Source organism: Apiospora hydei (genome assembly GCF_038363865.1).
Source record: "Apiospora hydei strain CBS 114990 chromosome Unknown utg000002l_segment0_segment0, whole genome shotgun sequence".
Taxonomy (NCBI): domain Eukaryota; kingdom Fungi; phylum Ascomycota; class Sordariomycetes; order Amphisphaeriales; family Apiosporaceae; genus Apiospora; species Apiospora hydei.
This window is the reverse complement of record NW_027117361.1, coordinates 3,652,780-3,672,402: the sequence shown is the minus strand read 5'-3', so window position 1 is coordinate 3,672,402 and position 19,623 is coordinate 3,652,780. Positions and strand designations below refer to the sequence as shown.

The window sequence follows — 19,623 nt, the reverse complement described above, 5'->3', positions numbered from 1 at the left end:
CGAGGAAAGGCTTAGTAGCATAACTGTCAGTGTCATATTACTATTATCGAGTTCTCACTCCAGCCTTGATCGGCGGGAATCACCACATCCTTTTATGCTTTTCTCAAGCAATCAACAACTGATTTCCCTGCAAGCTCGGTGCAGAACACCACAAGAAATAGCTAAAATGCATCTCCAGTCTAGCCATAACGCCTTGTCAACCTCCGGCCCATGGCCTGCGCCCGATTAAACGGGATCCGCGACGAAGGGTGCGGTTCGTGAAAGTGGATAGATTGTGTCAGCTTCATCTCCGCAGCGGCGGCGGCGGACGGTGAAAACTGCCAGACCGATCCGTACAACTTCTCGGCCCTGAAACCCACGTGCGTCATCGCGTGAAGGAACTCGGTCCACTTGACCTGGCCGGCGTGAGATGCACCAGTCCGGTGAAATAGTACGTCAAAGACGTCGGCAGACCTGCTGTCGACTCTAGCGGTGAGGAAGGCAGGCAGCTCGTCCGCCTTGCCCTCGTTGTCCTCTTTGGGCTTCTCCTTGGCTGTCTCGTTCTCCTTCATGGCCAAGCCACGCGTCTTGGTCTTGGTCTTTTTCTCGACGGGTTTGAACCGTCTGGGGCGATCTTCCTCGCCTGTTGTGAGTGCCGCAAAGAGGTTGGCAAGCCCACCGACGGGGCTCGGAGTCGGCGTCGGTGTCTGGGTCGGGACCGGAGTCAAGACCTTGGTCGGGCTGAAGCTCGTGCTCGGGCTCGCATGCTGCTGAGTGGTAAGAGGAGCGGGTGTGGTAGGCAACCAGTCAGCGGTTCTTTCGATGTCTCGATCGAGAAGAGACTTTATATAGCCGCTGGGCTCCCATCCCCTGTCGTCCAACAGCTCCAGGTAGCCTTCCTAAAACCTACCCAGATTATTCTCCGCTCTCTGCATGGCCATAGTGACACCCTTATCTCTCGTCCATTCAGCAGGGTACTGGAGCTTCTCGGCCGCGGGGAGGACAGTGTCCGCTACTTTGGTCAGGAAACCGGGGAAAATATCCGAGTCATCATGTGCAGCTTCTCTCAGATGCTCGTTGTGGAAGCGGTATTCACGCCCGGACGCGTTCTTTGGGACCTTGGTGCGTCGGTAATGCCGGGCCCATGGCTGGAAGAGGGCGAGCTGTCGTCGGCATTCCGCTACGATGGACATATCGGACATCATTCCGGCCACGTAAGGGTCTATCCAGGGCTCTGCGGTCGTATTGTTGTTGTTTGAGGCAGCGCGGAATCTTTCAAGGTCGTCCAGCAAGATGTGGCTTTTCATCACCTCGCGTGTGCCGAGATTATCCATCTTCTCGAAAGAGTCTAACGCCAGGAACACCTTGACCATATCCTCGTCGGGTTGGGGGAGTAGGGCACCTTTCCCAGTTTTGAGACGCTGCCATTTCAGGAAGAAGGGACGGACCCGGGGCGTGGATACAAAAGCCCATCTCATCTCCCATGCGATGAAAGCCTCCAAATCTTGGACGTAGTGCAATACGTCCCGGTAGTTGGCGTCAAGTTCCGGCGGAAGATCCTCATCTGTCTTGTGCTCTCCGCGGCTGAGACTCGTAGCAAGCTTCTGGAGCTTCAGGAGCACCCGAGACCATGTTCCTGGCCAGAACAGAGCCCTTGCGGCAGGGTAGCTGATGGTTTCGTAGCCACGATCTCGCATTTCAGCTCTCGAGTGCTCTCCCATCTGACGGTCCAGCCAACCTATGTTGTGGGTCTCATAATCTTGCAGGGCATCGTTAAAGTAGGCAGGATCCTCCCGCATCGAGTGTAGATGCTCCTCTGCGGCATCCACCTTTGCAGACACCATTTCGAGCATTCTGCCCATATCCATCTCAGCCGGGACTCGGTACGGTGCTCGAATCGCGGCCGCTTTCAGTGATCCGAGGGGTGTTGGCGCGATGTTGACGTCGAGAGGTCTCGGGACGAGCGGGATATGACTCCCGGTCAGCTCATCCGGCTTCTTGTCGTGAAGCACCGTCTTGCAGACCTCTACCAAGAAACTATAGATTCTTGCTTGAATTTGAAGCAAGAGCACAGCTTCGCCGATGGGGTACCCAATTCGACAAGCTGCAAGGCCCTTTGTGTGTACACTTGCTGTCGCATTGCTGGATGTTGCCGTACGTGTGAGCCTCGTGTTCCGTGCGAAAGACCGACCACTCGGTGTCGAACAGCTTCGACAAAGGGGCATAGTTGCAAATAACCTCAGCCGAGACAGCATATGCACATCTATCGAAATCGGCGTCGGCGAAGTGACTAGGGTCGTGGCTGGAGGATCGGGCGCTCAGCATCAAGGGAAGAGGCTCTGGCAGCACGAGATCTTCGAGATTCAAGTCCGGCCACATGCAGGACTCTTCTTTCGGTCCAAGGTCCGTGTCATTGAACTTATGCAGCGCATACAAAGGTTTAACTGCGCCGAGATCTGCCAGGTGCTTGGTCGGTATGTACGGCCAAGTCGTTTTGAGACACACTCTCCGCTCCGAGTGCGACTTCTTTTTCCACCTTCGACGGATCAGAGCTTCGTGGCGATCCATGATGGACTGCAACATCTTGTAATCCTCGAAAATGGCATTCGCGTAAGTGGCGCGAATGCGAGAGAAGAGCTCGACAGCGTGCTCGCTGCTTTTTACATTACCCATTGCGATAAAGGGACGTTGGGGATATTTGCTTTTTAGTGAGGGAAGATCCAAGGTAGGTCCAGCCATTGCTCCGGCTTTCACTCGCTGAGGTTCCATCTTTCGGGTGAAGCGATACTGTTGCCCAGAGAAAGCTAGGAGGCAATGCCGAGGGAAATGAAGGGAATAGCAACGGCACGCCCAATCCGGATTAATGACAGCCAGAAATGTGTTTGCGAGGAAAGAAATACAGCACGAGAGAGGTGTGTTGACAAAGAACAGCACCTGGGGGAGGTTTGTGGGCGAAAAACCGCCCTAAGAGACGTGTGTTGAAAAATGTCAGCACATGAGAGAGAGGCCGGAGGCCGGTCTGTGTGTTTACTGACCAGAAGGTAGAACACGCCGGAAAGAGAAAGAAAATACGGGGCTAGTGCCCTGATAAGGAGGTCGGCGTGATTGTGTCTACAGTTCGGATGCCCGTGTTTTTTTCCGGGCCCGGCCGGGCACCCGGAGGAAGAGAGTTTCGGGGCTCATACGACGGGCTGGAGGCCGAGCCAGGCTGCTTGTATTCACTTATAATAGGCTATGCCTATCTTACGACTCGCAAAACTCGCTGGAATACGAATGGCTATAGAGCTAGGACACTCAAGAGAAGGCAGGCGAGGGAGGGTTTGTCGATTGTGGGGGTGCCTATACGGAAGAAGAAAGGGGGGTTATATTGAATGAACTAATCTTGTATATAGCACCACCTCAGAGGCCTCAGACGCCCACAGAGGCTGAAACAGTCTATCACGCGTCGAAGAGGCAGCAAAAGTCGCAAAATACGAGAGAGAATACCTTGATCCCCCTATTCTTAAAGCACTTCAGCACAACTGTACCTGCTCCAGGTATTTATCCAGGCTATGGGCCTTCTGTGGTCTCAAGTGTATTTACCCTTATCGTCTGAGAGTCCGTGACCCTGGTGTAAAACTTAACCTAGTAAAACAGGATACGAATACAGCTTTGCTACAGGGTAGCCACCAGGTGAGTCAAGGTACCGAAAAGGGTAAGTGAACGTCGTCGTCACTAGATGAGTCCTCACCCGCTACCAAAGGGGATGAGTAGCATGTACCAAACGCTCCGAGATCACAAGCAGAAGCAGATTGGCAAGCAGATGTCCACTCTGTGTGTCATTGCTGAGCGTTCACGCAGTTTAGCTGAGGCTTGGTGTAAGAGGCGAACTCCATCGCCAGGAACGCAAACCTGGCTTGCCAAATTGAGAGCACCCGCAGCACATTAGGAGATCCAGCCAATGCGCCTCTCCTAAAGCTGTGGATGGTAAGCGTACACTATTATTCAAAGCAAGCGGCGAACGCTCTGTCAGTTGACAATCGGGGCCATTGTGTGAGTAAGTAGCCACAGGTTTGGCAATACCTATACTGCTGTGGCGCAGCTTGTATCTCGGACAACAGGACAATTGGAACAATCAAAATTGCCAAATTGGTCGAGACACCGCCTCATCACATCCGCCACACACTCGCATCGGACGACATTCATGCCCCCCTCCCAGTAACAAATAGAGATGTCAAATAATATGTTTCAGTCTCTACTTGCCCGTTCCAAAAATTAGAGTTATGATATTACATGACGGACGGAATAATGACACGCATGCAGGTCTTGGATGAGTCCTTGGCGGGCGGCATTTCGATTCGCAGCCAATCAAACCAAGAGTAGATGTCCGTCTTGACCGTTACAGTGGACATCTACTGTATTCACTTCACATGAAACGAACCATTGGGGCCAAATCTAGGAACTCAGGTTGTGAGGACAACCATTTGTTGTCTGTTTGTTTATTGCCACTTCTGCGTATGCCATTAAACCATGTCCATCTGGGGCAGATCCATGATCACGACGCCAGTTTTGGGGGGATCAACAACGCCCAAAAAACAAACCCTAGCATATGTACTTCTCCTGCAGAGTTCCAGGTGCCCAAAGAATTTTGCAAGGGCTCATCTCTATCCATAAAACCACCAATCTTATCTATCCGGAGACGAGTCTACACCAGACCACGGGAGAGGAAGGAACGTGGGGTTCGAGGAGGATCCAGAGACGGCAAAAGAACCAAGGAATGCCGTAGATGCAAAACACAGGGCTCATTTGCAGACGATAGGCATGATAAGAGAGAAAGACTTTGCTTAGTCCTCATCCATCTTGTCGTCCTCCTTCTCGCCCTCGCCCTCGAAGTCGTCATCATCGTCCTCGTCCTCCTCGTTGGTGGGGACGTTCTCGGCAGCCTTGGCCCAGTCGATGACCTTGCCTCGAGTGCGGCGGCCGCCCTCGACGATGTTGCTCAGGTCAATCTCGTCCATGTTGTCATCATCTTCCTCGGCAGCATCTGTGACGCGTAAAAGTGTTAGTGGATTGGCTCTCGTGGATTGTTATTGCGACAGATCGCGTGTGCATATGTGCGTGTGTGCTTACCGTCGCCAGCCTATTGCAGAGTAAAGATGGTCAGTATAAGTGATGCGAAGCAGATTGAAGTTGGGGACGGGGGAAAATGAACTAACCTCTTCGTCGTCGTCGCTGTCCTCGTCCATGGACTGGTCAACAGGCTCCTCGGCGTTGGCGGCCTTGCCCTTGCCCTTCTCGACCTGCTGCTGGGCAGCCTGGTTGGTCTGCTCGGGGACGGTTGCGCCGTTGGAGCTCGACATGGTGGATGGTGTGTGTGGGTTGTATTGGGTGGTGTAAAAAGTGTCTTTGTTGACAGGTAGAAAGTAGAATGGACTTTGGCGCGGGGAGAGTCGCAAAAGTCGCAAAGATGGGAAAGAAGACGGTGAGAGTTTTGGGGAGGGAAGGGAAGAATTGGTGGCAGCAGAGGAGAGTTGCAGTTGCAGATGCCGATGCAGGTTCGAGGTGCAGGCTTGGTTGCGAAGCAGGCGACTCGACTGGACTGGACTGGCCTAAATCAAATCATTGATGGAGCTGCCACTGCAGGCTGTTTACTAGCGCCGCTCGATAAACAGCTAGAGCTTCACTTTCCAGCGGATGGTTGCTGGCGGCCAGGTCAGAACAGGTCTGAACAGGTCAGAACAGGTGCTAGGGAACCGCTGGCACGGTGGGCTGCAGGTGGGGCTCAACTGTTCAGTTGCTGCACGTGGAGATTGAGGCCAGCAGGCAGTAATTGCTACCTACATGTTAGGTATTCTTCCAGCTGTCCTGAACATAAGTATGTAATGGTAAAAAGAATAGAAGTCAATGGAAAAGCAACACCCTGCCAATAAATGACTGCTACGTTGGTATCTGTGTACATGTAGATGGTAGCTGATTGTGTATGACTCTGGCAGCATGCTGTTCGTGGAGCACTGCTCGCTCTAACAAGCAGTTGAAAGCCAAGAGTATTTGGCAGCTTGCCATAGAGAATACAGACAAATCCTTCTTGTGTTGACACCTAGCTGTACTGTTACGATTGTGCACAGTGCTTGCTGCCGCTCTCAGCTAACAGGTCGCCCCAGGAGAGCAGGTAGGTAGGGACACAATATCCCGTATTGGAGTTTAGCATTGCAGCCATCACAGGTGCAAGCCTCTATCATTGGGGGATCATACTCATGCACAATGGCCATACGCTGCAACTTGACTGCTGGAATTGCACTCGCTCGTCTCAAAGACACGTACTCTTGATGTCCGAGTAGAACACAGGTACACGACATCTCGTGCGCTCTCCAACATCAGCTTGGCAGATCTATCTGGCTTCACACGCAGTCTGTCTCTTCTTGGTACTATCCTTCCCTGCCCCCTCAGGTTGCTCACTTGCCCTCTCCACCACCACCAGTCAACGTAAGCATGAGCACAATGCCAATTATCCACCAGTACCTGTAATAGACGAAGCATGATTAGCATGATGAACAAACATATCCCGAAAAGAAAACCCGTAGTGTAGTGATGGCGGCATATAGCGGGATCCTGGGGGGTAGACGTGAATACGTACTTCTGCAACAGCGTCTTCTCAGGCTCCTCCGCGACCTTGCGGCCCTCGGGCGACAGCACGACAGGCTTGTTGAGCTCGATCTGGCTGCCCGGCTCCGCCGTCCGCAGCACGGCCTGGGGCCCAAAGTCGCGAGTCTGGCCAGCATCGATGCGCACGCCCTTGAGCACGACGCCGACGACATCGCCGCCGCTCGAAGAGTCGACCGTCAAGACAAAGTGCGGCGCGAACCCCTTGTCGAAGTTCGCCGTCGACGCCAAGCTCGTCGACGAAGCCCACGACTTGGCCGCGGGGTCCCAGGCGCCGACCCGCACTTTCCGCGGCACTTCTGTTTGTTCGTCGCTTTCGTCGTCGGGAGATAAGAGGTCGGACGGGTACTCGAAGGACGTCACCCGAGCGGCCGAGGCCGGGTCGGCGCCCGCGAGGAGCGCCTCGTCGTAGACGACCTCGCCCAGCAGTACCGGGGCCGGCGGTGACATGGCGACGGGCTGGATGTATATGGGGACCGTGCGCTCGGCGGCGGCGGCAAGGCCGGCGAGGGCCGCGAGGCTGGAGACGAAGAGGGTGGTGGGCGTCCTCATCTTCGGTTCGGGCTGTCTGCGGTTGGTATTATTACGATGTGGTATTTTGCGCCCGTGTCCTCTCCGATTCAGAGCCGAACAATTACGCTCTAGCCAGGGCGTAGTGAGAAAGATAGAGAGAAGAAATTCCCGCGATGTTTCAGACCGACTAATCGACTGCCTTTACTTTGCGATTAGAGGGTGTGATGTTCAAATAAAAGGCAGTAAACTACCTGGTATCAGGTGTTGGCGGCGATTGAGCAATTGGGGGCCGATAACGAACACCAAGACAAGACAAGATGCAAGTAAGGCCCGAGCTTCTGCAGGGCCAAATTAGAACCGCATCTGGCTGCCATAGGGCTGTCCCGCATGGAAAACACATCAAAACAACCAACAACCACCCAACAGCATCCTTCATGTAATGTATGTAGTTTAATAGTTTGAAATTCCCTACCGACTCTGGTTTCTGTTATTTTCTAGGTTGAATGTCGTGTGCATCATGCACTCGGTACACAATCGCGGCTGGAGGGCCAACAGTGCCACTAGAGCGATGACGCTTGAGGTGATAAACATTTTCGTATTCTCATCCCCCTGCGCTCGAATTCATGGAATCCTGGGACAATACCCGAAGATCCCTATCCCCTTACTTCCTCGTTCACTACCGTACAGACGAGCTCCAAAATAGCATTGAATCCCAATCATGACCATGGAGTAGCCGTATCTCTCGCCATCGTGAACGTTGGCGGTCATGCAAGATACGTAGAGCTGGCTCTCTTCCTTCCCGAGAGCCGTGTTCGCTATGCCAGCCCGTATTTCGCCGTATAACTCCAGAAACCCATTCCCACTATATTGCATTTCCTTGTAGGCTTTGATCGAGTTGTTTCAATCAGTTCATGGGCCCCGGTGGCGCTGCGCCGTCCTCGACGCTGCCATCTTGATCGGAGATGTCGTCGCTGTCTTCATCAATATCGTCGGAGTCGTCCCCGCCGTACTCGTCCGCCCCAGGGATTGCGTCTCCCTCCAAGGCATACCCCCGCATCGCTCAACCAGGCCCTTGTAATACGCAACCAAGACTTCTGGGTTGGGGACAATTTTCCAGTCCACTCGATACAGAAATTCGAGCTCCAATAACTTCAATTCCGCCACTTTAACTCCTCCGACCTTGGCATAAAATGTATTATTCCAAAATGAGTCCGACAAGCCCTTGCCTGCTACTGTGGCAGCGGTGATTAGGAAACGATGTACGGTCAGTGTATTTATCGTGAAATCTGGGTATAATGCGCACAGGCGGTCAATGTAGTAGACCATGGAAAGAAGGAGAGGAGGCGAGAGCGTGGCGTGTTTCGCCAGTCGATGTAGGTAATCCAAGACCGAGATCCCAGGAGCAGTCCTACGGGGCGATATCAGTAAGGGCCCAGGGGAGAGAGGAAGGGAGTACAGTCACTGACCTTGAATGGAACCTCGTAAGATGGCTATTTTTCATAGCTATCGAGTCGTTGGTCTCGATCAACTCGCTAAGCATATTGGAGATCAGGACCACCATGTCCTCCACATCGCATAACTCGTATCTCAGAGGTAGTACTTTGGGAGGGCTTTCGGACGGCCTTGATCGCTTGGGCGAACTGCGACTCGACGTAACGACAGATGACGCGCTCGTGGAGCCAGTGACAGCAGAAGCTTGAGTGAGATCTTGCGAATTCCTCCTCTTGGCTGGCGAGAGAGGGTTCTTCGCCGCCGCATTCGCTTGCTTGACCTCCTCGGCCCTTCTGATAGGCTCGATATTCGGCTCGGGCGGCGCTTCGGGGATCGCAGATTGGGGATTCACCACAGTCGTTGTCGCCGTCGCTGACGGTGTTCGTACCGCGCCTGACTCGGCCGTGGTCGCATGGTCCAAGGCCTGGGGCCTAACGCCCTGGAGCATCACTGTGGGATCAAAGGGCTCCATGGGTGAGTATTGTGTCGCCGCGTCGACTCCAACATATTGTTTCGGACGGGATTGCGGCGCCGACTTGTTGTTTGGGCTGACTAAGGAGCCCGATGGCGAGTGCAATATGGTATGTTTCGACTGCCGCCGTGGCAGAGCAGCCGTGACCCTTGGCGACTGATGGGGTGAACGGGTAGGTGCATAGTGGAAAGTACGAGGGGATGCGCTCGTGGGTTGTGGTGCTATGGGAGACGAAGTCAACATGGTCCCCGAAGCATCCTGCTGCGATTCCGGTTGCGCTGCGATTGCGACTGTTGCTATTGCTTCTTCGCTCCTGCTATCCGCTGCCCCTCCTCCGATCTGCTGGCGCTGCAAAGAAACGACGGGGGTCTAGGTGGCGAGGAAAAGCCGTGGCAGTGTCGAGAATGACCGTGACCGCACCGGTATGCTACTCTTTCCTGCTCGGGTATACGATCAATGGTAAAAGTTTGGTTCTTTCAAAACTCTCGGCAGGAAGACCCAGATGGACCAGTCCAATCACCGTCCGTCTCCGTTTAAAGGTCGTGGGAAACGGAGCCCTATCGCTCGGATGCTGCTGCGACTAAAAGACCGGCCGATTAGGTGCCAACCAGACCAGACCAGGTTTTGTCGCGCTTCTAAGCCGGAGGCAGTTTGACGATTTCAGCCCAGCTTTTCTTGGCGGGCGATACGACAGGATGGTTTCGATCAAGATATCGTGAGAGGGTAGGTGCAGAGTGGGAACGGTACATAAAATAATTGAGTGATGTGAGCCCAGTCCAGTCCAATACAATCTGGGGTGGTGTTTCTTCTGTTCAAGATCAAGATCGGGGTCCAGGTCCAGGTCCAGTTCTGTGGCACAGAATCACGTACAGGAATTTCAAGATTGCAGAGGGAAATCTAGCCGGCAGTGATGCAAGCGCAATGTGTGTATGGATGTGTGTTACTTAAGTAATAAGCAAGACAAAAAAACGAACGCCTCAGGTCTTGGCCGTTCAAGGTTGTCCCGTCGCTCCGCTCCAATGCAAACGTCTGCTGCTACACAGTAGTCCGCTGTTCTTGGTGCTGGTGTGGCAGGCCGAGTTGGCCGTCCTGCTGCTTGGTGCAACTTGCAAGGTTGCCCCGCTGGCCGGCGAAGATTTTGTGGGCAGTGGTTGCTCAGTAGTCTGCTAGGCTTGGTAGTGGCTACTAACCCCCAGGCGCCAGTCAGTTAGCGACCTGAGCCCGGAGTCCAGGTGCCAGAGTCCAGAGTCCAAGGGGGAGGAGAGGAAAATATTTGCGCGGTGGCCTGACCCAGACCCAAGCCCGATGGACGATGGATCATGGGGTTTCGAATGGCTCCTTTTGGGGCCTACCGAGCGTGGAATCCGGCACCACAACCGCAGCCTGTACATACATTTGATTCGATAGCTAACCAGATACCAAAGATCGGTGTGGATGGCTACGGAGGGTGACAAGTGCCTGAGTGCCTGGCTCCCGATGCGGATTACGTACGGGTCAATGCCATTCGTTCAACACCCAAGCCAGACTGGACTTGGTGGCATGTTCCCAGCTGTCTGTCTGCCTTACTGCTGTGGTTCCCCCATGGCTGATAGACATCTTTCCTCAATCGATCGCCATATGCGGCACTTTGGACTCCTTGTTGTTTGTTACCACAGCCAGCAGCAGCACTGTCTGTAGCCTGCTTACTACATGTAGGTACACGCTCGACATGCCCCCGGTAGCGGCCAGCGAGGGGTCAGTCGATCGTGTACTGGCTAGCCCCGGTTGTTTAGAGTTCCGGCTAGCTGCTGCTGTAGTATGCCACATTGTTGGAGGCCGTATCCTCGTTCGCCATCCATCCATCAATGGTGGTTTGGTCTTGACCGAGCTCTCAAAGCGGTTAAGGCTACGTCTTGGATGACAGGCAGATACTAGCATCCAGGTCGCCAGGCAGGCTTTCCATTTCCGGCATTTCTATAGGCACGTACATCATACAGGCACACACACAAACACACACAACACTGTGGGACCTGGGATCGATGCTCCCAGGAACAGAAGGGGAAAAAACATGATGATGCCCAAGAGGCACAGGGGCCTGGGCCGCCCTGCCCGGCCACGAGTTACAACACAGGGCTTTTGTTGGCTGGAGTCGCCGCATTCACGTTGGCCCACGACTCGCGCACTACGGGGGCTTCCCACCACCTCTATTCGACTGATAGCAGGTCTGGCCTGGAATAGGCATATTCCCCATCTACGCAGGACCTTGATGGCTCTGTACAGACTTGCATCATTCTCGTGAGCTCGTTCGACGTCTTTTCTTCAGTACCCGCACTTTGGCATGTGCACCCGGAATGGGCCTTTTTGTCGCCAGCCCAATATGAGTGGATCACGGCGGTGATTGCCCGCCAATTCTTTCGCGGGGTGCAAGATAAGCGGCGTGGGTTCTACCGGAATAGATGCAGTCACTTGATCCCGAAATTGGGTTGTCTGCAAGTCATCACAGCTGTCATTATCTCGTCATCGTTGTTGATCGCACACAACAAACTGTGAGGGGATCCCCCTCCGACCACGTGCCCCTGTCAACCAGCACTCTTTCCAGGGGCGCCTTGGCCTGGCCTTATAGAGTGCACATGTGCGCGCTTGAGTCTTGGTTCTCGTAAAGCTACCTGATAATACATACCCGAATCTTATACCGTAGCAGCACCGAGCCTGCCAATGCTTGTTTGCGGACATAACTCGACTTGTTGTTTTTCATACTGACATGGCAACGCTTGGTCACTTTGCCACTCAGGATGTTAACTATAATATGATTTTTAGAGGTACTGTGGCTATACGAAATAGACAAACCCCAAAGACCATTACACCAAGCGCTCCGTGGTCTATTGTGTCAAGGATTTGGCAATGGAACAGACAGTGTCTGGACGACTGGCTGGGGCGTCAAGTAAGGGATGGATGGTATCATTAGCCTGTAGCGAGACATCTCAGTGCAGTGCGGGAAGCCATTACCAGGGCCGAGTTTCATTCATACACACTCAAGTTCATTCTGAAGAAATACATAGATAGAAATCGAATAATCTTCTTCTTCGTATTAAATGCAACAGCTACTACTGCGGATGCTTCATCTGCCAAACCGCCGTCTTCGCCCGCTCCCGCACGTCGAGCTCCTCATCGTTCTGACCCAGGCTCTCCAGCTTGTTCAGGAAGCCCAGCTTCTTGAGCTCGAACGCGCGCTGCGAGCACGCCGGCGCGTCGCTGTCATCGTCCCGCCACGTCAGGTTGTTGATCAGGTGGCAGAGCGCGACCCGCACCTCGCGCTCCTGGCTGCTCGTCAGCCCCGCCAGGAGCTTCAGCAGCTCCTTCTGCGAGATGACCAGCTGCCGGTGGCGCGGTATGCTGGCGGCCAGATGCACCAGGATATAGACGACGGCCTCGATGATCTTGGCCTGGGGATAGAGAACCCGCGCCTCGCTTCCCGTGGCTCCGCGCCGCCCGAAGGGATTCAGCGTTTTCGTCTTCAGTTTTGATGCCAAGATCTCGAAGAAACGGTCCTGGCCAAGTGTGTTGAAGAGGTGGTCAATCATTTCTGTCGTGTCGTTGGCCGAATCTGCGCCGTTGAGATGAGGTTCGCCAATCAGGTTTCGGATGAAGCCAAGCCCCTTCTCCTGGACCTCGAGATCATCCTGTCTCGCCTTCCGCACGGGGTTGAGTTCCATCTCGCGGAGAGCATGTAGTCTGGCGTCCGCCAAGCGGATTATGTGATTATCAAGCGAGACCTGATCTTCCAGAGGCTTGTACGAAGACTCGCGATTCTGATCATCGATGTCCATATCGTCTTCTTCGTCACTATTGCAATCATCTCCCTTTGCCCTGGTCGAGGACAATGCCGCATCTTCCATATCGTCACAGATGAGTTGAATCAGCCACCCTGGCTGCAGCTCCTCCAAACAAGTTTTCTTCAGCTCTATGCTGCTTGCGTGGACGAGGTGATTGAGAGCCCATATCGCATTTAATCGCAAAGCTGCGTTCTGGGATTTAGCGTGTTTGCAAAGCGTCTTGACACGGCCTGCAAGGATGAACGACTATATAACGACATGCATTAGTACAATCCCGATTAAAGTATACACTGTTAGGTCGAAACTTACCTCCTTCATGGGACTAAAGTCCGTCACCATGTTGCAGACCACTGCTGTCGCGGCGACCTGGACTTCCAACTCGTGGTGCTCAAGAAGCCTCTCTATGGTCTTTTCCACGGCGTTGTCCATTAGCGAAGTCCGTAATATGCTCACCGAACGGGCTAGCATCCGTGTTGTATAAGACGCCGCAACAATAACTGAAGTTGGGTTTTCTCCAAGCTCCGACCTCGCCCGGTCATCTTGCCCTCTGCCCGTACCATCGTTGTTAGGCTGCTCTTTCGACTGCCTCGGCCGGACTGGGAATCGATACAGCGACTCTTTAATATAGGGGATCAAATCCTGGTCGACGATAGCCTTGCGATACTCTTCCCTGGAAGCTCCAAGCGCGCCAAGAGCCTTCAGCGCACTTTCCCTTAATCGGATTCGATGCACAAGCAGCGGATGCTGTCCAAGCTGACCTAATTGACAAGTTGGGTCGTCATCGCTCATCTGTACCGGTTCAGGATTTGCATTCGGTGACCAGAGTTCGTTCTGAATGGACGGGGGCTCGGCATCATATGTGCTCTTTAGAAGTTTGCATATCAACTTAACAGCTCCCGAGTCGAAAGCAGCCTTTTGGAGGCTATCACTGTCTGTTACTAAGTGCGTCAGTATTTCGGGAACGCGCTCGATGACTGCCCAAGTGGCCTGGGTCCTCGAGTCCAGTGGTGACATGTCCGTATCGTTTGCACTTCGGTCAGCCACGTCGAGGATCTGCAACAGCTTAGGCACAACCGAAAGCCCAAGAGTAGTCTCCCTTGGTCTGTAAGTGAAGCCACATTTGAAGAGAGAGGCCAAGACTGCAGCCGCAGCCAGCGCATCAAGGCCATGACACGACCGTGCCAGTCCTATGAGCCACGGAACCAAGGGGCTTTCCGGGTTTTCTGAGTCGTCTGTTCCCCGGCTCGCCTCGGCGATGGTCCATGGCGGGGAATCCGTACCCGGTCTTGACGATAGCAACGGGAAAGACGGCGCATGTGACGATAGGCCACGTAGTTGGATTGGCGTATATGGTAGTAACAAGTCCATGGGTTCGTAGTCTTTGTGTTTCGTGGGCCGCATCCCAGCCAGCTTATCTGGGCTGCCTGCATGAATCTTCCAGTATGTGTCCCAGTCGCTGTCAGTGTTGGGGAATACTGCCAAAATGGACGGCGAGTACAGTAGGCGGCAGGTCCGATAGGGCGAGTCTGTAATGATGGCGGCGATGGAGCCCAGGATATCGGATAGCTCTACGCCTGGCCTGGCGGGTGTTGGAAAGCAATTTGAAAGCCCATTCGACTGACTGATCTCATCGGCGCGTGGTATTACCTGCCCTTCAGCAACTGCGAAACCTGCCAGCCGTGTAGCAAGAGCATCTAGGACACCGCAGTTGACAAGGGCAAACTGGTGACGCTCTTCCCGGCAGAGGCTAAGGATAAGCCTAGCCACGGCCGATACTTGTGCTGATACATCATTCCTCAGGATAGAAGCAAAGGACTCCAAATGGTCGTTCGCAAGTATGATGTTTGCCAGAATGACGGTATCGGGGGACAGTTGGGAGTGTCGGCTCGCTTGGTCGGTCGGTGGAATGGGCGCAAAAGCAGCGGCTTCGGTGACGGCGCGCAATATCCTCAGTGATGTGAGGACAATCTGCGATCGTGGGCTTCGCAGGCAAGAGCGGGCCAGTACGGCTTCGATGGCACCCGAGGCGCAAAGAGGCGAGAGGAATTGGTAGCCGGCATTTGCAAAACTTGCCAGGAGCTGCAGGGCATAGAGTTGCACGGATTCGACATCGTTAAGACGCGCGCCCTCTGCGTGCTGCTGCGTGTCGTTCCCATTCAGTTCTTGAGCTGGTGGCGATTGCCTGACCAGTCTGACCAGCGGCGGCAGTATGCCCGACTGTATCCATTGCTGCTTCTTGTTGATATGGCCAATAATGTCATGCTTCAGAGTCCGTAGAGCAGCGAGTTGGTCGGCCGGAGTTCCGCTATGGAGCAGCGATAGATCGACTGCCATGATGAAGGGGACGGGACGGGACGGACGGACGGGCGGTCGGTCAGTCGATCGAACAATTAGCCGGGATGGATAAATCGGGAAATACTTGACTGGAAACGACACCAGAGTCTCCTCGGGGGTTCAAGTGCTGCTCTGTTGTACAAGAGTTGTTGTTACATGTAAATGAGTTTGGCTTGCTGAAAGTGCTGAGCAGCTGCTGGCGCCACTGCCCCAAATGACGTTCGATTTAGCAGGCGTGCCGAGTCGCATCACCAGCAACCAGACAAAAAGTCCGGGGCAACAGTGGCTTGGCTTAGCTCCGCTTAGCGGGGGAGCACCCAAGATGGGCTAGGTAAGTAAGGAAGTACCTAAAGTAAGTAAGTACGGAGGCATTCCACACTTCTTCTGCAGGGGTAGTATATTCCCGAGGTCTGTCGAGTCTACGAACATACCTACCTACATTGATACTACTAGTAGAGCAAGCTTGAAAATAGGAGCAGTCAGGATAGTTAGAATGACACATGAAAGTTAATAGATATCGACAGAATGCATGTCCAGTATGGAGTACATAGCTGGTAACGATCAAATGTGACTGACAGCGGGGAAATAGCTGGCGATGGTAGAGCTAGCGGCAACTGGTCTGCATGCAGTGCTTAAGAAAGCATACATGTAGGTACGGAGCAACAACACCCAGTAGGTCGCTAGTATCAATAGTATCATCTACATGCATGCCATAGAACTCCGTGGGGATCGTATGAGAAATAGCATAGTCTTTGAGCAGCCCTACATAGGTCCTGCTTGGAACACAACCTTGTGTCTCATGGGCCGAGAACCCCTTCTAAGCGAGAGTGCCTGCATACTGCCAAACAACATATATCCGGAATAAGCAATCGACGCAAATATCTGCCAACCACATTGCTGCTCACAGTTCTTTGTCTGACACCTTGACCCTCGGCGCAGGGCGAGGCAGGCCGACCCCGAGAACGAAGAGGATCTTGGCCAGTAGCGGCAGCAAAGTCGACACCACCGTGAAAGCGTTGGCGCCATCCCATCGCAGCGGGTTGAAGAACCACGCAGGACCCATGGACTGCACCAGGCCAGTGGTATAGCCCAGGTCGCTGAAGATAGCCGCGCCGAGGATGTGCTTCCAGATGTGGACGTCCTGGTAGATGCGGAGGGTGACGACATCGTGGAAGGCAAACATGAGCCATGCGCCGCACATCTGCGGGAAGAGCGGGTACAGGGCCGGACTGTACGGCACCGAAGGCAGGCTCAGCCGGAGCAGGTCTCGGGGCGCAATGACGACTTGGATGGCGCCGAGGGTGGCCAGGAGAGGCTCGACATAGTTGAATATGATGCGATAAGTCAGTGGTATAGGTGACATACTTGTCGTGTCCCGAAAACGATAGAGGGATGCAAGCAGACTTGTTTGTTTTGGACGGTAGGATAAGTAGTTGAGGGGTCGTGGGGTTGTGGGAGAAGTGGTATATCCCAATCTTTCGAAAAGCATCCGGCAAAGGACAGAGAGTTTCGACTACCTGACTCTTCTCAATGGCCCCTCACGCCAGGCGTTGTCTGTGCCTGGACCCTGCAGTTTCCTGGATAGCACTTATACGACACTAGTTGATATGTAATTAGCCACATGCAGCTCTTCAAGGCGCACTGGCATATGGCACGGGAGGATCTCAGACTGGACGACGATAGCCGGGGTGCTGACCACTACAAGATGGAATCTACAAATGCCACATCCCCAGTTCGACGCGAAAGGCCGAACGCCCGTGAGTGTCGGTTGCTCCCCAAACCTAGCCCTGGCCCTGGTTGGGCAACAACAGGTTTCTGATTGATCAGACTGCCGGTCTGTGAGGAAGAAGCTCCAAGAGGTATTCGGAATTCCAGGATCTGAAGTAGTGGTACGCTAGTCAATTCCCAACGTCCAGCATCGTCATTCCGTTCCCCGGCAAACAGCCAATGCATCAGATGAAACCCTCTTTGAACTACCACTGCCTGACTGGTATTTACCTCGAGCCTGTATCTACAACCAGCTTTCCCATCGTACGACGGGGGTGGTTTCGCGTCGCGAGTTTTCATCTGCTCTCCTCCCTATATCGCACGATTCACTCGATCGATGGGCAAGGCCAGGCGGCAGGGCGTTGCCCAATTTGACCTGCGATTGTCACACAATGTTGACTAATGCATCCAGGCTGCGACTATGGTAAATTGGCTTGCATTCGTTAGGTATGAGCTAATCATCTTAAGCAGCACTACCGCGCGTGCATGACAAGGTTACAACGCCCTTGCCTATTCGCTTCCCGGGTGTCCCGCGCCGTCTCCAATCGACTGCCGTTCAGGCTTTTGGGTAGGACGGGTTTCCATATTCAACAACCTACATACGTCCGAGCCTGCCGGTGGGTCGGAGAAGATGCTAGGCAAAGTAGCCCATCACATCTCATCACGTCAACCGCAAGCATGGGCGCTTCTGCCCGGTTGCGTGCGGTTAATGATCCTGGGAGTGTGTAAGTAATGGTCGACCGGGGGCCTAGATCTCCAGCTGCCAGCTGCACTCGACCTAGGCGAAAGCATATAGGGCGGGCTCGGTATCGACAGTGTTGCAGCATGCAAACAACCTCGCGGCTAAGGCTCTCTTGTCGATCGTGAAGTGGTCACGCGTTGGCGTGATCGCCAAAAAGGTTCCAGGTTGATGACCAATGCCGTCGAAGCCCGGGCTGGACGTCGTATGATCGACTGGAGTTGCCGAGCAGACCCGGCCAAGCTCCGATCGCTGCCCGCAAAGCTCGATGTTGACCAGTATCTTCCAGCTGCATCTGCACGAATGCCACCCTGGCGTTCCAACTGGCCAGGTTGCAACGGCCTATCCCGCATAGGGTTGCGATGAACATCAAAGCACCAAGTCCTGTCGCTGTTGGCTGTCGGACCACTCGGGTTTGGTACTCGCCCTCCAGGATGCAATTATTCGCAACATCGCCGCTCTTACCGGTGCGTTAGCGTGAGTTTGGGATATCGGAATGCTGCGTTTGCAGTCAATATCCCCTCTGAAGCCAGGCCTATATAAGGTAAGCACCTCCTTTCCTCCCCTCCATGCACATTCACACGCCCTATAGTTCAGCCACACAGTGAAACTTACTGCGACTCCAGCTTTGATCAGTAATATTGAAGAGCTCCTCTGTTGAGTTGACTCGGTGCTCTTCGTAAAGTTCCCTCAAGCCCACTCATACTTGTACTATACCCCTATTTCACACTCCTCATCAATGTCGCCTGTCATGGGTCTCATCCTCCGCAGCAACCAGGCTCTGGACATTAACCCTCCAGCTGGAAACGAGGCTTTCAGCGTTCACGGGTCGGACTGGCTCTGGGCGGTGACAGCTGTCTATGTCATTATATTCCTAGCCTTCTACGCGGCCAGCTTCAAGCCCTTCTCGGGCGAGAAGATATTCCATTACATATTCTCTGTCGCGTTGCTGGTAGGATCTATAGCCTATTTCGCTTGGGCCTCCGACCTTGGCTATAGCGTCATCACCGTCGTCAACAGCAAGCCTACGTCCTCCTGGACGCGCCAGGTGTTCTGGGTGAAGTACGTCTACGTAAGTGTTTCCATCCATACCCAGTGACAAAGACATGATCACTGACAGTTTCATGAAAGTGGGTGGTGGAATTCCCTGCCGTCATTCTCTCCCTCGGACTTCTTAGTGGCGTTTCGTGGGCAACGATTGTTTATAATGTCTTCCTTTCCTGGGTTTGGTAAGCACCTGATCCTGTCTGCTGTCGCATGATACATCCACTAAACCCTCGAACAAGGGTCGTCTCCTATCTCATTTCTGCCTACACTACCAGCAATTACAAATGGGGTTTCTACGCCTTCGGTACCTTCGCTTGGCTTATGCTGGCCATCAACACCCTGGGCCACGGCGGCAACTCCGCCAAGCGCGTTGGCCTTACCCGAGACCATTCCGTCCTATCTGGATGGGTGAACCTCCTCTGGCTTCTGTACCCCATTGCTTTTGGTCTCTCCGACGGAGGCAACAAGATCGGTGTCACTCCTGCTGCCATCTTCTTTGGTGTCCTTGATGTGCTGCTGCTGCCAGTCACCTCCATCGCCATCCTCGCTCTTAGCCGCAAGTGGGATTACGGCAGGCTGAATCTAGGTAAGGTCCTTCCAAAAAGCCCTATCCTGTGTTAAGTAACGGCATACTGACCTCGACGTAGCATTCACCCGATATGGACGAGTCCATGATGCAGGCTCGTTCCCTGAGAAGAACGCTCCAGCGGCTGCACCTGCTCCCGGTGTTACTACTGCGCAGCCAACTGTTTAGACGATGGCTAACAGGTTCCTCTCCTGAGCTCATACGGGGCCATATTCAAATAAGACCAGACTCCTTCCTCACCATC

At 53.8% G+C, this 19,623-nt stretch overlaps 7 protein-coding genes across 7 annotated transcripts; 1 reads left to right on the top strand and 6 right to left on the bottom strand.

Moving 5' to 3' along the window:
- Positions 1–179: 179 nt before the first annotated feature.
- On the bottom strand, positions 180–2,652 carry PG997_001153 (uncharacterized protein; the record flags this gene model as incomplete). Its single annotated transcript, XM_066805468.1, has 3 exons — positions 180–878; positions 927–2,121; positions 2,171–2,652. The coding sequence occupies 3 exons, from the start codon at positions 2,650–2,652 to the stop codon at positions 180–182; spliced, it is 2,376 nt and encodes a 791-aa protein (XP_066675241.1).
- A 2,150-nt stretch (positions 2,653–4,802) lies between these two features.
- PG997_001152 (histone chaperone domain CHZ-domain-containing protein) lies at positions 4,803–5,318 on the bottom strand (the record flags this gene model as incomplete). Its single annotated transcript, XM_066805467.1, has 2 exons — positions 4,803–5,002; positions 5,171–5,318. The coding sequence occupies 2 exons, from the start codon at positions 5,316–5,318 to the stop codon at positions 4,803–4,805; spliced, it is 348 nt and encodes a 115-aa protein (XP_066675240.1).
- Positions 5,319–6,410: 1,092 nt separating this feature from the next.
- PG997_001151 (Nuc-1 negative regulatory protein preg) lies at positions 6,411–7,170 on the bottom strand (the record flags this gene model as incomplete). The annotated part of the gene is made up of 2 exons (XM_066805466.1): positions 6,411–6,477; positions 6,581–7,170. The coding sequence occupies 2 exons, from the start codon at positions 7,168–7,170 to the stop codon at positions 6,411–6,413; spliced, it is 657 nt and encodes a 218-aa protein (XP_066675239.1).
- A 1,369-nt stretch (positions 7,171–8,539) lies between these two features.
- PG997_001150 (cyclin) lies at positions 8,540–9,094 on the bottom strand (the record flags this gene model as incomplete). Its single annotated transcript, XM_066805465.1, has 1 exon — positions 8,540–9,094. The coding sequence occupies one exon, from the start codon at positions 9,092–9,094 to the stop codon at positions 8,540–8,542; it is 555 nt and encodes a 184-aa protein (XP_066675238.1).
- A 3,083-nt stretch (positions 9,095–12,177) lies between these two features.
- Positions 12,178–15,240, bottom strand: PG997_001149 (uncharacterized protein; the record flags this gene model as incomplete). The annotated part of the gene is made up of 2 exons (XM_066805464.1): positions 12,178–13,152; positions 13,216–15,240. 2 exons carry the CDS (start codon positions 15,238–15,240, stop codon positions 12,178–12,180), a joined length of 3,000 nt encoding a protein of 999 aa, XP_066675237.1.
- Positions 15,241–16,141: 901 nt separating this feature from the next.
- On the bottom strand, positions 16,142–16,603 carry PG997_001148 (uncharacterized protein; the record flags this gene model as incomplete). Its single annotated transcript, XM_066805463.1, has 1 exon — positions 16,142–16,603. One exon carries the CDS (start codon positions 16,601–16,603, stop codon positions 16,142–16,144), a length of 462 nt encoding a protein of 153 aa, XP_066675236.1.
- A 1,894-nt stretch (positions 16,604–18,497) lies between these two features.
- On the top strand, positions 18,498–19,547 carry PG997_001147 (uncharacterized protein; the record flags this gene model as incomplete). The annotated part of the gene is made up of 4 exons (XM_066805462.1): positions 18,498–18,818; positions 18,878–18,975; positions 19,033–19,379; positions 19,441–19,547. The coding sequence occupies 4 exons, from the start codon at positions 18,498–18,500 to the stop codon at positions 19,545–19,547; spliced, it is 873 nt and encodes a 290-aa protein (XP_066675235.1).
- Between the last annotated feature and the right edge of the window lie 76 nt (positions 19,548–19,623).